The following is a 17,250-nucleotide window of genomic DNA, read 5'->3' as shown; positions in this document are numbered from 1 at the left end:
TAGCGCTCCAATATGACGATGACAACACCCTGCTATTCCAGGATCATTGTGGGTAGCGTGGGTGTGTATCTATGGTGGGGGAAGACAGCAGGAACATCACTGGAACCCCTGCCATTTATCTACACAATGATGCTGCCTAAGACAGGGTTTATTTATTGACCTGATATAATAGCTCTGTTGTTAGCTGTCTTGCCATCAGGCCACGTATTTCAAGAAAAGGCTGTGTAGAGGATGGGTATCAGTATGCTTCTGAGTTTAAGGGGAAAAAGTTGAATGGTATTGTTAATATTTTAGCATTTAAAAGACTGAAACTTCAGGGATTATGTTGAAATTTCAAAAACAGAGTTTCAGAAGAAAGATTTGTTTATTGTGCAACCCCAAAGAGAAAAAGCCAGATGTTTGTAGAGTTCTCAGTCTGCTTTCTGAGGCAGGCATCAACAGCTGGCTTCTGGAACACTGGACAGAAACCCTGTGTGGAAGTGAAAGGGTTGATGAGTGGAAGACCAAGTTGATTGACTTCGATTGACATTTTCCTTTTTAGAATGTTCTGCAGAAGTTATGCATATTCTTCAGGGCAGCCAAATGAGTCTGTTTTTCCTGTCAAAATATAGGGTGGATCATGTTTTCTTTCTGTTTTATTTAAGGATTGTAACAAAACTTTAACTTTTGATAGAACATAGTAATCCATGAGTATTTAATATTGAGGGCCACTTAAAGTGTACTTTCTCTAGCCTTTATGTTAGGGCCCCATAATCTAAGTAGGATTAATATACATTTAGAAATGGTCAGTTCTAAACCATTTGCTTTTAACTGAATTGAACTGAATTGAACTTGAATCTTTATCATAGAAAAATCCTTTGTAAAAGGCAAAGGACTGGATATGTTACTTCTCACAGCTTTAGTTTCTTTCTTCTTTTTTAAATAACAGCTTTTTTGAAATGTAATTTACATACCATAAAATTCACCCTTTTAAAGTGTACAATTCCATGTTTTTTGTATATTTAATGAGTTGTGCAACAATTACCACTATCTAGTTCCAGGACATTTTCATCACCCCCCAAAAACCCATCATACCCATTAGTAGTCATTTCCTGTTCCCTCTTCTCCCACGCCCTGGAAACCACTCATCTAATTTCCCTATGGATTTGTCTAGTCTGAAAATTTCATATAAATAGAATCATGTAATATGTGACTTTTTGTGCCTGGCTTATTTCACATTATATAATGTTTTCAAGGTTCATTTGTGTTATAGCATGTGTCAGTACTTCATTCCTTTTTATGACAGAGTAGTATTCCATTATATGGATATGCTAAACTTTGTGTATTCAATCTTCTGTTTTTGGATGTTTGCGATGTTCTGCTTTTTGACTATGCAAATGATGCTTCTGTTTTGTGTGGACATATGTATCTCTTCTCTTGGGTGTATACCTAGGAGTGGAATTGCTAGGTCATGTAGTAACCCTATGTTTAATCTTTTGAAGACTAGCTTTGGTTTAGTCACCTTGAAAATGGAGAAAACTATGTTTTATATAGGTTCAGGTGGTCAGATCCTCTGAGGTCACAAGCAATATTATTTATAATGAAGGATACTTTTTGAAAATATGCAGGGACCTAAGGTAGAATTGGAAGTACCTTATTAGTCACAGGGGAACCCTAGTTTCACAGGGGTCATCTAGTGTCATGAGTAAGGCCCTGATGAGTATGAAATATGGGTCAGACTGCTGGAAGCTGTAGTCTGTGCTCCTCCACTTTCTAGCTAAGCAAATCGGCTAACTTCCTGATGTCTTACTTTCCTGGAGTATAAAATGGGGATAATAATATCCAATCCACTTACTTCACAGTGTTGTAATGAAGATAAAATGAAATAATACATATATGGAAGTGCTTTGTATATTGTCAAATCCTATACAAGTGATTGTTGTTGTGAAGATAGTGTAATTATATCTAATTAATTTTGTAATACAAGTCAAAGTCATTCAAAACAGCCAGTAACTAAACTTTTGTATTTCTCCAACTTAGATTTTATCATAAAAACATAGGGACTCCCAGACACATACATGTATTACAAATAAAATATTTATGTGTGAAACAAACCATCCTCCTCCTTCTCCTTGCCCCATCCCTTCGTGTCTATCCCTGCCGTCTAATCCAAAACAAGTAGGGTTCCTGGGTGCTAAAGAGCAGGAAGTGCTCTCCAGCCATTGGTGTGACTTTCCCACAGGTCTGTTTTGAAAATGTAACAGTTAGCAAAGTCTGTTGAGAGTCATCCTTAGGTCCCTAGTCGTTGTTGCTGCTTTTGTCTTGGAATAACATGTCCTTTATGCTCACTTATCTCCTCTTCCTCTTCCTGTGCAAGGCAACCAGAGCACTCAGTCTGAACAGGTAGACTCCCACTACCTTTTAGGGCTCTACCATAAGAGAGCTGGTGGGGTGCTCTGAGATCGTTCAAAAAGTGACAGCTTTCTCATTGGTGCTGCCTTTGGTAATATTGTTTCTATGAGAAAATATGTTTCAAACATAGAATCTCAGGATGGCTAAAGACCTTAAAAGTTCTCCAGAACTAACCTAGTGGATGTGTGAAGATTCTTAACAATATCCCTGACAAGTGGTCCTTTAATTTCAGTTGATTCCTTTTTGTGGCAGGAAATTTACTCTCTCTCATAATGTAAGTGCTAAGTAAATATTTGATGTATGAATGTATGGATGCAGTGTGGCAATAAGTTCATTACATCCAGCTCTACTAGAGAATTTATTCTTATATTTAATTGAAAGCTGCCTTCCTGTAATTCCTAGTTTCATTCCATTTAAAATAGTTTTTTTAAAATAATAAACTATTTCACAGACAAGAACATACAAAGAACAATAAAACACTTGTCCATGTATCCAATATCTAAATTTTTTTAAGATTTTTTTATTTGAACCATTTTTTTAAAGTCCTTATTGAATTTGTTACAATATTGCTTCTGTTTTATGTTTTTTTTTGGGTTTTTGGCCACAAGGCATGTGGGATCTTCGCTCTCTGACCAGGAATTGAACCCACACCCCCTGCACTGGAAGGTGAAGTCTTAACCACTGGACGGCCAGGGAAGTCCCCCAATATCTAAATTTTAACACATATTATTTTTGCTCTATTTGCCTCATATTGAAAACTAAAAGTTCACATTACAGATGCAATTGCAACACTCTTAATAGCCTACCCCAATCCGACCTCCTGACTCCTTTCCTACAGTTAATTACTATTAAGTATTTTTCCGAAAGTCACACAATTAGAAAATAGCAGAGCTGAGATTTGAACCCAGATCTCCTTGGTTCAAAAGCTATTGCCCTTTCCACAATTCTGTGCTATCCCACCTAGATAAATATGTATAATAGTGATAATATTTATTGCCAATTTGTAAGTGGGTAGTAAAATGTCAAGGGTTGCTTAAAACACTATTCTCCTGTTCCTCTGCTTACCATATTAAGTTATTTACGAATATTTTTATTTTCATGAAATGTAAAATTATGAATTATCACAGATATCAAATTGGTGAAGTTGAGTTGCAAAAGTTTGATTATATTTGAAAAGAATGTGTCAATTAAGATGATAATCATTTTTAGTGGAATGGAACTGTATTTTTAGGAGAGGGATTGGTAAGAGATTAATATGTTTTCAAGCATTTCCATTGTAAGAACTATCTGGGGGGGTCTGAATATGATTAAGCAAATTGAGGCTGAGTTGTTTTTAAAGGCTGACTTGACAGTCGGTTATGTTAATGGGGCATGACATAAAACAGCTGGGTTGTAATCTCCTACTATTGTTGGCATTGATTGAGTTCTTATTAAAGTCTTGTTTCCAGTCTGGACTAATACATTAAGAAGCGGTGGGAAGAAGAAATTAAGCAAGGAGCAGGGGAGAACTGTTAATGTTTGGAAAAAATATTTTCAGAGAAGAGTAAAGATTTTCTATATACTACATTAAAAAGGAAGAACAAAGATAGAAGCACTGCCCCTTGCTCAAGAACCTGCAGTGTTTGTTTCCTAAGCAGTGCAGAGCTTATCCAAAGCTCTGAGAGGCCCTGATTTAGGAGGTCTAGTGAGCAGCCCAGGTTGTGTGTGGTTTTGTTTGATAAAGCTACAAAACACAAACAAATAAAACATAAGTAATAAGCAAATAAAGTAAGTAGTAGGTAGTTCCTCACCCTTTGTTCAAACTGAGAACCAGGATCTGCTAAAGGAACAAACTCAGGCTCCTCATCCTGACTTTCAAGATCTTTCTAAAATGGTTCTTCACTTCCTGTCCTCTCTGTTCACCCACTACAGGACAGCATGTGCCCTTTGTTTCAGTCCACTTGGTCCTCTGCACCTTTGCTTATGTTCTACCTGCCTAGATTGCCTTGCATTCTCCCTCCAGCCTATGCAAACTTGATTCATCCTTTAAGGAGAGCAAAAATGTCACTTCTCTCTGGAACCTTCTCTGGTAGCCTCTCTTTCCTAATTTCTATAGTTTTTATTATTTGTACAGTTCATAATGCCCTTTGATTGTTATTTATCATATATTATTCCCCATTTATTCAGAACTCTTGTACATAGTTCAGATTCTGCATTGTGCATTAAAATTAGTCTGTTAGAAGAATTAATTTTACTTATAAAATTACCTTTAGATATGCTCTTCCTCCTACAAGATCTGCATAATCTTGTATACAGATTGAATTCTATTAGGATTAAATCCAATGAAGTCAAAGTCAGCACGTTAGTTATTCATCCATACTTTTATTAAATATTTCTTGAGCACCTACTATGTGCCAGGCACCATTCTGGGTACAGGTGATATAGCAGTGAACAAAACAGGCCCATATCCTGGCTTTCTCATGGAGTTCACATGCTAGTAGGGAGAGACAGACAAGAAACAAATAAGTAAATATAATATTTTAGAAGGTGATAGTGCTATGGGATTAAAAAAAACAATGAAGGGAGACATGGAGGGCTGGGGTGAGGCATAGGGTGAGTAACAGTTTTAAATAGGGTGGTCACCTCATAGAGGAAGTGACATTTGATCAAAGACTTGAAGAGGGTGAGGAGGAGAATGCAGATAACTAAAGAAAGAGCATAGTATTCAGAAGGATCAATAAGCTGAAAGGCCTTGAGGAGGGAGGGTGCTTGGTGTTTCTGAGAAACAGCAAAGAGAAACAGTGTGGCTGGGGCAGAGTACATAGGGGAAGAGTAGTAGGAAAAACGTAGAAGAGAGGGTAGGGGAGAGGCTCCAGATTATGCAGGGCCTTGGGACTTATGGGCTAACAAAACGACTGACTTAACCTTTCACTCTCAATTAGATGGGAAGCCATTGGGGGTTTCCAGCAGAGGAGCAATCTGACATTTTGTAACCCTCATAGTGATATGGCTGCCACGCTAAGAATCGACTATAGGGGAGCAAGGGTGGGAGTGGGGAGACCAGTTAAGGGGCTATTCAAATAACTCAGAGGAGACATCACAGTATCTTGGGCCAGAGTGGCAAAGGTACGAGTGGCAGTGGTGGTAGCTAGCTTCTCTATATGTGTTGAAAATAGAAATCTTGATAGACAGATTTACAGACAGATGAGACGATGTGCATGAGAAAGAAGGGTCAAGAATAATTCAAAAGTTTTGGCCCAAACAACTGCAAATATTGGTGGTTACAAACTGAAATGGGGTCCAAAGAGGAAAGAACATATGTCCTGGGAAAAATTAGGAATCCAGTTTTATGTATCACGAGTATGAGCTGTCCATATTCAAGTAGAGATTTCTACTAGGAAGTTAGGTGTAGATTGGAGTTCAGGAGAAAAGTCAAGATGGGCATATAAACTTAGAAATTTAAGTGAACAAAACATTATTTTTCTAGTCACCATTCTAGCAGATGTAGTTTCTTTGGAATCATTAAAACAAACTTTTCTATATCATTGGAAAGTTATGAGAATAATATTGGGTTGGCCAAAAAGTTTGTTTGGGTTTTTTCGTAAGATCCTAGCCGAACGAACTTTTTGGCCAACCTAACATAAGCAACCTAGCCCATATTTAACAGATCAAATCAGCAAAAAATGAAATATATATGCAATCATTATCTATTCATTAATTTAACACATATTTAGGGAGTGCGTCCTAAATATTCTGCAACGAGAATACAAAGACACAAAATATGCCTTGCCAGCCCTCAAAACACTCTAGTCTGACTGAGGTGATTGTATACCGCACAGCGGGAAGAATTAACTGGGGAGGTCTTCTTGGCAATTGTGGGAACTGAAGGAATATAGAGAGACAGATAAGTCATCGACCCTTGGGCAGCTTACAGACTAGTCGGAGAGGTAGACACATGAAAAAGTGAAAAGCTCTAAAATGTGTAAATAACCCTGCAGGACAACAGAAAAGCATTACCACGAGGCAGCGTACGAGCACTTGCCAAACGTTAGGAGTTGCCTTAGGAGCTCAAGAGGAAAGAGTTTTTCCAGTCTGGCGTAGCAGGGAAAGCTTTGTTTGGGTGGAATTCAAACTTGAGAAAGTGGCTTGAAAAAAGAGGCAGGGTGTCTTGAGAGGGTGTGATTTTTTTTTTCTTTTATACTAAGAGTGATGAGATGCCTGTGAAGGATTTTTAAGTAAGGGAGATGACAGGATAAGATTTGAGTTTTGAAAATAATGCTTTGAAAATAATGGGTTTTCTTAGCTTTAATAAGGAGAAGAACTAGCTGGATGAATTCTGGCAGACATGACAGACACTGTTGCAAAAGTGTTTGCCATGAGGTTTGTCGTGAGAATGGCACATGCAAGTTGAACTATTTAGCCAACAGCTGGATATGTAGGGCTAGATCTTGGGTGAGACAACTCAGTTGGAGGTTTGGGGACTGTTTGGGAGGCAAAAGTCAAAGCCCTAAAAGTGGATAAAATCTCTAAGGGAGAAAGTGTGAAGAGAAAAAAATCAGAAGGCTAATGGCTAATCATCATTTAAGTAGTAGCTTTAAAGAGCCAGGAAAAAAGAAAAAAAAAAACAACACAGAGAAGAGGCTAGAGAGATAGGAAAAGAACAAGGGATCACAGGGCATAAGAGAAAATAGGCTTAATGTGAAGAAAGAAATATATAGGTTGGATAAGAGCACCTGCATTCATAGGCAATTTTACTTTCCATAAAGCTTCTATTAAATTATCTTACATGATGAAAGAATCCAAGTAGACATCAAAAGCATGATTAAACACTAACCTAGAATCTGGCACCTGGTTCCCCCTGTGCAAAATGGAGGTAATAATAATCAGGTTATTCCTCTAGGAGCTTAGACCAGGAACGGGCCTTAAAATCACCGTTTCCAACCACTTCATTTTATAAATGAGGACAGTTAGGCCCCTGGAGACGTGTACTCCCAAGGTCATACGTCTATTTAGTAACAAAGCTGGGACCAGAAAAGGATCGTCTTGAGTCTTACCTCAGACTTTTCTCTTCCTCACTGTCTCTAATTAAGCCTAGGTGAAATTCATTTATTCTAAGAGCACAGATTTAATGAAATTAGCTAAATGCATTTTAAATGTGTGCTTTTTTTAAAAAAATGAAGAATATATTGTCTTAAGTTACCAGTGGTCTCGGTAAGAAATGTGTTGCCTACTTATAATCCAGCTCTATTTGAGAGAATGCTCAGTTCTAATTATGCCCTCCTGAGGCCACTTTATTCACTCAAATTTTTTCTGTCTTTCAAAGCAAAGTGCAAGTGCAACTCCTAGTCAAAGCTTTCTTTCTCTCACCATCCTAATGAGAATGAATCACTCTTTCTTCTGGGTTCCCACAGATTCAGTATTTTTCAAACTTTAGGACAAAACATATTAGTGGGTCATGGAATCAATTCAGTGGGTCACTCCCAAAAAGAGAAATGGAATAGGAAATATCAGAGTGCATCCTACATAGTGATGGTTAACATTACTTTGGGGAACTTTTACTTCAGTTGTGTGTGTGTGTGCATGCACTGGATTGCAGTGTGAAATGTAAAATGTTTGAATAACACAGGCCTGGAGGATTATAGTGTAAAACGTACGCACCTACATCTCTACGGCCACCTATCTCTTGGAGGGCTGGGACTGTCTTCATCTTTGTATTCCTCATGCCCAGCATACTACCTGCAGTGTACAAAAAAGGGAGGTTGATTGGAATTATTATGAAGAGTGAAGAAAGAATTAGAAGAATGAAGAGCAGGTAGGTTGGGGAGGAAGCTTCTACGTGAATTAAGTATAAAGTTCTTGTTTCCTTTACTTTGGATGTTAATGTTAATTTGTTTTCAAGCTAGTATTACTGCAACCAAGAACCTGTGTGTGGTATCTGTGCTGTGGCGTTGTCTCCCAGTCACCTTCAATGTCCCGTGTGGTGTGGTATAAATAATACTTCCTGCCAGCGTTGCAGCTGTCATTCAAGGATCTTAGATTGCTTTAGGAGCAGGATCTGGTAATGAGTGCCTAGCTCCACTTGGCAGGTGCCGGAGTTAAGAACTAGTGACTGGGTAAAGTCTCTGGGCTCCAGCCTGACACCTCCCTCCATCGCCTCCCACCCTCTTTTCGCCCTCATCCCTTAGAGGGAGGAACCTTTGACCCTGCCTCTTGGAGCTTGTGTAACTGGTAAACAGATTTTTGCAAAGATTCCACTGAACTAGAAGATTGGCCCTTTCTTGGGAGGTGGCTCAGGTGTGTATGGGGGGAGGGGCACGGTAATAAAGGCTATTTCTTTAACTGCCTCAGGGCTGGAAAGGCCCAGGGAATAAAACTGGGAAGGAACTGTTGAGAGGTGAGCTTCTGGATCATTCAAGGAAATTAGAAACCCCTCTGATGAGTCGTTCTTTAAGATTTGCACCTGACAGAAGGGGGATATTTGATACGTGGTCACCATTTTGTGGGCCATTCTGTGTCCTTGCAACCCAACCATCACCTTGAATTACTCCCATTCCCCATTTCCTGGAAGCTTCTGAGGGTCAGCCCCCTCTCTTTTCTGAGAAACTGTTAACTGCCTACAGTTGGGCCTGAGAGGCTGAGGGAGGGTGAGAGCCGAGTCCTAGCTTGGAGTCGGGTTACACCACTTGTGTCTGAGTTCACGCAGCATGTTCCTCTGTCAGGGATTCCGCAAATATCTCCCGAGGTAAAAAAGGAAAGCGCGCTGCGCTCCGGCACCCAGAGCAGCGAGCCCAGGCCCAAGTGCGGGAGAGAGCGCCAGCCATCAGGGGCATGTCGCCGTAGCCTCGCAGCGTCGCCGCCGGCTCGCTTCATGCCGCGGTGCAGCTGCACCACGTTCCTGGGCTGAGGGGGCGATTGGGCATGTGCTCCTCCCCATGGGTTGCCCACCATGTCTAATGGATATCGCACTCTGTCCCAGCACCTCAATGACCTGAAGAAGGAGAACTTCAGCCTCAAGCTGCGCATCTACTTCCTGGAGGAGCGCATGCAGCAGAAGTATGAGGCCAGCAGGGAGGACATCTACAAGAGGGTGAGTGCGGGGGCCTGCGGCTCGTGGGGGGCAGGGGCTGGTGGTGGACACATCCAGATTCCGAGCTCTTCCTAGCTGGTGCTGTGCGAATCAGTGGGGTAGGCGGTCTCCCGGCCTGGCCTGGCCTGGTCACCTTAACGCCAGTGTGACCTTGGACAAGCCCATTTCACCTCATCGGTGCCTGTTTCCTACTTTCCTACTCTGTAAAGAGAGCGAGCTGGATTAAATCAGAGGCTCTCTGACCTGTGGTTTGGAACTGTGTAGAACGATCACCTTGGGGGCTGGTTTAAAGTGTCGATTACTTCCTTACCCCCAGGGATTCTGATTTAGGAAGGGAGGGGGAGCTTAGAAATCTGCATTTTTAAACAAGCCCCGGAGGTGACTGAAGCTGGTAGTTTTCAAGTCACACGCTCTGCTTAGAGAAGGGACCCTTCTAGCTCTGGCACATGGGGGCAGGGAATGATGCCATGGGGAACGGGGCAGGGGCTGAGGACGTTTCTGTTCCTTGAGAAATTCGTGTTTGTTTTTGAAGATGATTATGCAGATGAGCTTTTAGGACGGGGTCTTAGGCATTTTCATCTTTAGGAATAGTTCACCTTAGAATGAAGAAAGGGTATTGATGGAATGAACAGCCGTTGGCCTTGGGTGGGGTGGGAGCGGGAATGGCGGCTTCCCTGAAAGGGAGGGCTGTCTTGATTGATGGGGGAGTGGGGCTGGGAAGGAAGACAGAGGGGATTGGCTGAGTTGAGGGTGAGATGAGACAGCACCTTGGTAAGAGGACATTAGGCTATGGTTTACAAGGATTAAGCTTCCTAACCGGTTGCCACAATGTTGGTTTCCTTAGCTTTCTTAGTGTCTGGGCTAGCAGGACCTGAAGCGGCCTGAGCGACCTGGAGTTGGTGGCCTCTGACTTTATCAGTTTCTAAATCTCCAGCTGTTTGCACCAGAGGACTCTACCAATATTATCATTATCTATGTGTGCCCTGTCCTGTCGAGAAGGAGTTTGGGAAGCATTACAGGCTGCTAGATAATACTCTAGATCAGAGGAATAACTGGTGTTTCAGACCCAAACCACTGTTTGGTGAATTCAACTAAGATGAACAGCTAAATCTGAGGGATTTAGCCCTATTTTCTGACTTTTCTGGATTTCCATGTTTTAATCTGAATTTTCCTGAAATTGATCCAGACTCATCTTTTGTCTTTTATGTGACTATATAGTGAATGTGCTTCAATGGAGCTGCCAGGGGTCGAGAGGGATATTGCCAAGTGAGGGTTGGTAACTCAGAGAGAGGGAGAAGGGGAGCGTGAGTGCAGTATTTGCCTCGGAGTAGGAATAGTGAATGAATTTGTTCACTGTGCAGAGGGAGGGACATTTTCCCATTAACTGTCTCCAAAGCAAGACAGAAGAAAGGGGCAATTTCGTAGATAATTTGAGGGAAAGGATTTTTTTAGCTTGAATCAAATGACCGCTTGAGTCAGTTGGTCTCACCCTCTGCTCTGCACTGGCTAAGGGGACACTCTGGGTGGGTGTGAGAGGGCACCGTCGCTGTCCTGGAGAAGTGTGACTGAGAGGATTATAGGAGCTGCACCGAGGTATGGTGGGGGTAAGTGGGCCACAGGACATTGTCACATGCAGAGGTGACAACCCTTTGTTAGACTCCTGTATTGCCACTAGTCCCACTCAGGAAGTAGAAATGGCCCTGTCTCTTCCTGGTCTAAGAGCAGAGTAGTCAGGCAGCTACAGGCATCCTATAATATGGGGAATCTCAAACTATTGTGTCCCCTCCTTTCCCTTCTCACCATACCTTTGTTCCATTCGCCTGTCACATTACTCATCCTGTTTGGCTGTGATTATTTGGGAAGCACCAACAGCCTAGGTTAAAATGCCCTTATTTGGGAAGCAGAATACATAAAGCCGTAATCAGTCATGAACATCGTAGTTGAAGTTAGTTTATCACACTATGTAGTGATGAGGAATTGATAGAAATCAGGACAGTTGCATTTTGATGGAAGGACAAGGGATTAGAAAACCACAGATCAAGAGCCTTGGACAATCAGAGACCTGGGCGAGTTACTTAGCATCTCTGAGCCTGTTCCAGTCCCTGTAGAACTGGCATTAAGAATAACGCACAGGGGCTTCCCTGGTGGCACAGTGGTTGAGCGTCCGCCTGCCGATGCAGGGGACACAGGTTCGTGCCCCGGTCTGGGAAGATCCCACGTGCTGCGGAGCGGCTGGGCCCGTGAGCCATGGCCGCTGAGCCTGCGCGTCTGGAGCCTGTGCTCCGCAACAGGAGAGACCACAACAGTGAGAGGCCTGCATACCGCAAAAAAAAAAAAAAAAAAAAAAAAGAATTATGCACAGCACCATAGGCCCTGAAAATTATTTGTTGAGAGTATGAATAAATAGCAGCCATAAAGATTAAATAAGAAGACATAATCAAAGCACTTTGTAAACTTCATAGCATCCTACAGGTATGAGAGGGTAGTAGTTGTATGCCTACTAGCAGTAATAGTTATTATGATATTTAAAAATGGTAAAGCAATTTGGTTCCTTTAATCTCACCCTCAGACGTTCCCATGAATGGGTTTTACGTTCATCCATGTTAGTCCCTTTGTGACTCGGCAAGGTTAGGACAATTAATTAGCAGCCATGTTGGCAGAGACAGGGAGAGTGATGTGCAGTGCATCACATGGTAAGTCAGGTAGTTCAGATAAGAATTTAGAGCCCTGTTCTGTGACTAAACTTAGCTTGATTTTTTTTTAGTGTTGGAAGGACTCTTTAAATATAGTAAAAGCATTAAATCATGCCCAACTAAGTGAGAATCTGCAATAATTTGGGTGCTGTATGCATGGATTCTCTTAAAGAAAACCAGTATTTGTGAAACATATGTAATAAAATTCTATTATGAATAGTAACTATTTTATCATTTCACATATTTTTACTACTGCAGACTTTTGTTGAGATATTTGTACTGAAGAGTAAAAAGTTACTGTCTTAGTGAGAGGCAGTCAAGCATTTCACCATAGTGACTACAGGGAAGGGAAATATGAGAAACTGCAGGAGAAAAGGACTGGAGAGTGGGTTCTGTCTTTTTCTTTCCAAGTGGCAAGTCCTCCTTTATGTAGTTGATTGAGGGAGAGACTAAAGTAGATATACATAATTCTTCATTGTAAAGGAAGCTACAAGGCTGTTTAATTGTAAGAGAAGTTGTAAGAGTTAGAGAGTTACATAAAAGCCTAAAAGTATCAACTTCAGAGCAAGTAAATAAAAAAGGAGTTAAGGGTTTCTCTCTTTCAAGATACTCAGAGAATTCAGAAATAAAATAATATTAAATTATACATAAGAGTTGTTTCTGCGAGACTGGCTATTTTTGGTTGAATGTTTAAGTTAAACTACCCTTTAAGCTTCAGCTTCTGTAAATATTTAAACACACAGGAGGAGGCTGCTTACCCTCAGCACAGAACAACTAGGGTATATACCTACATGATTAGGTACCACTGCCCCCTCTTGATAGCAAATATTAATTGTAGGTTCAGTTTTGGGGGAAGACAATATATAAAGCAAGGAAGGGAGAAACTGTTGCAGTACACAGAGCTCCTGATTCTGGAGCAAAGTAAAGTGAGAAAACACTGTGAGTGGTTTACAGCTGAGCATGGCCCACTCCCAGGAAGACTGGCTTGTTAGCATTTCTGAACAGCAGCTGCTCTGGTAAATAATTTCTGGGCGGCAACTTGGCTGACTTCCTCGTTGTTGTTGATTATCTAATCCTGCATCTTCTCATGATAGCTGAATGTGCCCCCACTAGAAATATGCCCAACCCTGGAATTTGTGAAATCCACTGCTGTGTGATAAACACCCAATCCCCAAACAGCATACAAAACCACCATCCACTGTGTTTTGCCACACAATGACTACTTACTTGCTAAGCTTGTGTGAATTTATTATTATATAAGGTTGCTTTGAAAAAGATTTAAGGTTGCATTCTAAGAATGGAATTTAAAATCTGACAGGGTCAGATCCAATAACAAAAGCGACAGGAGAAACTGAATGTTGTCCTCCTGGACCAGGTAGAGTCAATGTTTAAATATGACACAATTGGTGTTGGACGGTTAAAGTCGATTTGGCCTTTAGACAGGAGTTGAAAGAGTTGTGTTCCATTGTTTTGTGGTCTTTAAACTGCCTGACTTCTCTGAGCTGTGGTTTCTCATCTTTGAGTCTAGATATTTTTCCTGAGCAAACTTTGAAGTTTATATGTAGCTTATTTCTGCAGCTAGGTTTGTTTGGTTTTTGGTTTTTTTCACAGCTAGGTTTTTAAAATCATGATAAACAGCCCACTGACTTTACTTGCCTACCAAATTTTTATCATTTCTACTGTTCTGCTATCACTGGGCATAGTAGTTAAGAGTTAGGAATAAGACAGGCTTGAGATGGAATCTTGGTTCTACTACTTGCTACCTGGGTTAACTTGGGCAAATACTATAATTTCCCTGAGCTGAAGTAGGTCTTGTAATAATTTCTATCTTACAGGGTCTGGAGCAAAATCAAGTGAGCCAATCCATTGAAACCAGCACAATGCCTCTCACATGGTAGTAAGCCCTCAAACAATATTTGCCCCTGTTGTGACAAACTGGGAGATGGCAGAATTATCCAGATAAGTCCAGTTACTGGACACATCCAATTTGGGCCACTTTTGAATTCCAGATCAGTTTCTTCTTCTTCAGTAGTGGATTTGGGACAATTTGCCCTATTTGTCTCAATTCTCCATTTTAGTTTGCCCATGTGTAAATAACATAATATAATCGAAGTGTCCCTATTTCAGCACAATTACTGTCACCCTCACATACAAATGTTTCTTCAAAAAAAAAATAAACAAGAAAGGCTAGATTTGTTACATTTTTTAATAAAATATTTTATTTAGTAATAATACAAAGTCCTTTGCTTTCACAAAAATTATTATGACTATGCTTGGTTATGATTCAAAATTTTTTATCATCTTGGTTTAATACTTTGTAGCTTGGCCTGGTTCTATATTATTTAATTTTTAAGAACTAGCTTTCTTTTTAATGGAGATATAATTAACATATTGTACTAATTTCAGGTGTACAACATAATGACTCTATATGTATATGTCACAAGATGATCACCACAGTAAGTCTAGTTCACATCCATCACCACACATGGTTACAATTTTTTTTCCTTGTATGAGAACTTTCAAGATCTGCTCTCTTCATTGAATTTCTTTTTGTCTCAATGACTGATTTTCTTTAGTCCTAATCTGATTTCGTTAGGCTTTGGGAAATACGATGAGTAAGAGTATACGTGCAGACTTACAGTGCTAAGTACCCAAAAGTTCAGTGACGCCCCAAGGAACTCCATCAGGCCATATAATTTAGGAACCTTGACTTGAACCAATGGAGGCAATTACAGAAAAACAAGTATCTTTGAGGGATATCAAAATGTAGGGACACAAGTTTTGAACTCAGTCAGAAAACTTGAATTCTGTGTTCCTTTTTTTAAAAATATTTTGGCTGTGCCACATGGCTTGCGGGATCTTAGTTCTCCGACCAGGGATTGAACCTGGGCCACCGCGGTGAAAGCGTCAAGTCTTAACCACTGGACTGCCAGGGAATTCCCAGAAAACTTGAATTTTGAATTTACCTTTCCCTACTATATACCCTTGGCCTGGTCCTTAACTTCTTTGAACCTTAGTTTCCCGAAATGGAGGCATGAATTCCCGCCCTGCCCTCCTCCCTATATGTAAACATGTTTAATGTGTTAGATGTTAAATAAATGTAAAGGATTATGACCATCCTGCATACCTGGAGACACATACTAGAGAGTGTGCACCTTCTCAGATTACTGTCTAAAGTAACTTGCAGCTGCTGTTGCAGAATAAGTGGTTTTCTTATATTTAACAGAGTTGACTGTTTTCTTTTTATAGTTGGATACCTTGTTTAGTCAGCTGCTAAGTTTTTTTCCCCTATGTTTTACTTATGTGAACTTTAAGAAATGTGTACAGTAAGGAAGGGGGAAATGTAAATAAAGAGAAAGAAATAAGGGTGAATTTGGCCAAACTATTTTTAAACATTTCTGTGGAACTCACAGAGTCTCTTGTGTCCATGTCTGTACATAGTGTGTGTGCTGACACCTCATTCTCTGCTTTCTGAGGTTCTTGAGGCTTGCTTGTGCATTTCCTCTTCTTTGGGGGAGTAGAAGTAGGAAGAAAGTAGGGAGACTTCATTCATTAAATAGTTGTAACCAATAGTTGTGTTTTTGGTTAAAAAAATTTTTTTAAACTTCACACCCATTTGGATGGCTATGATAAAAACAAAACAAAAACAGAAAATAACATACGTTGGCCAGGATGTGGAGAAAGTGGGAACCCTGTGTATAGCTGGTTGAGAATGTAAAATGGTGTTGCCACTGTGGAAAACAGTATGACAATTCTTCAAAAAATTGAACATAGAATTATTATATGATCCAGCAATTCAAATTCTAGGTATATACCCCAAATAAGTGAAAGCAGGAACTCGAACAGATATTTGTACACCCACATTCATAGCAGTATTATTCACTTAGCCAAAAGGTAGAAGCAAACTAAGTGTCCACTGACAGATAAATGGATAAACAAAATGTGGTGTATACATACAATGGAATATTATTAAGCCTTAAAAAGGAAGGAAATTCTGACACATGTTACAGCATGGATGAACTTTAAGGATGTTATACTAAGTGAAATAAACCAGTCACAAAAGGACAAATATTATATGATTCCACTTACAGGAAGTACCTAGAGCAATCAAATTCATAAAGACAGAGAGTAGAATGGTGGTTGCCAGGGGCTGTGGGGAGGTAGGGAATGGGGAGTTATTGTTTAATGGATATAGACTCAATTGGGGAAAAAGTTCTGCAGGTGGATGGTTGCACAATGTTAATGTACTTAATGCCGCTGACCTGTATACTTAAAAATGGTTAAAATGGTAAACTTTATATTATGTATATTTTACCACTAAAATTTTTTTAAAGCAACTTTCCCATAACTGTCATAGTTACTTTAAAATTTTGTGAAATCCTTAACAAATACAACTTTTGGCTTTGTTTTGTTTTTGCCTAACACAACTCTTCTCATTTTTAAGAGCTCTTAATTAGATGTCATAATACTTACCTGTTCGGAAGAGGAAATTTTTTTCCTTTGAATACTTAAGACCTTTTCTTTCAATCACTAGGAAACAAATCTAAAACTAAATCCTGGAGCCTGATTTAATTTTAAACCACTTTCAACTATCTCCTTAACTATGTCTACATAATTTGTACTTCTGCATGGACTTATCAGAAAGCCACTTCTTCCTATTATGTACATCCAGGTTTACACACTGATAAAAGGAGCGTAATATAGTCGAAAGACTAGGCATCGTAAGTCCCTGTCTCAAGTGTTTACCTTATTTACATTATCACCTTGGCCATTCATTTACTCATGTCTCTACACATGCATTCGTTAATTCAAGCATCTGTTGACTACTGTATGCCAGCTACTGTTCTAGATGCTGGTGGAGAAAGTTATCAACAAATAAATAAAAATGGTGTAATAAGGGCTACTATAGAGGTATGTACAGATTGCTCTATAGTACTAAGGAGAACAGTAAAATGCACCAGAAAAGGCCTTGTCAAGCATGTGAAGTTTGAATTGAATCAAAAAAAAAATAATAGAATAAGGAACAGGGTAAAGCATTTCAGGCAGAAGAAATAGTATTTACAAGGGCATAGAAACAGGCAAAAGCATTGCATGCTTGAC

The 17,250-nt window shown here is 40.0% G+C and overlaps 1 protein-coding gene across 17 annotated transcripts in view; it reads left to right on the top strand.

Annotated features, from left to right (window-relative positions):
* PDE4DIP (phosphodiesterase 4D interacting protein) overlaps nt 1-17,250 on the top strand; it is a 223,861-nt gene that overhangs the window by 68,776 nt on the left and 137,835 nt on the right. For all 17 annotated transcript variants that reach the window (XM_073808764.1, XM_073808762.1, XM_073808796.1 and 14 more), the window contains exon 4: nt 9,347-9,457. In XM_073808764.1, the coding sequence (XP_073664865.1) occupies nt 9,347-9,457 (111 nt within the window). The remainder of the gene's footprint in view (nt 1-9,346; nt 9,458-17,250) is intronic.

Source organism: Tursiops truncatus, chromosome 1 (genome assembly GCF_011762595.2).
Source record: "Tursiops truncatus isolate mTurTru1 chromosome 1, mTurTru1.mat.Y, whole genome shotgun sequence".
NCBI classification, from domain to species: Eukaryota; Metazoa; Chordata; class Mammalia; order Artiodactyla; family Delphinidae; genus Tursiops; species Tursiops truncatus.
Note: the sequence above shows the minus strand (reverse complement) of the source record. Positions and strands in the feature narration are given on the sequence as shown.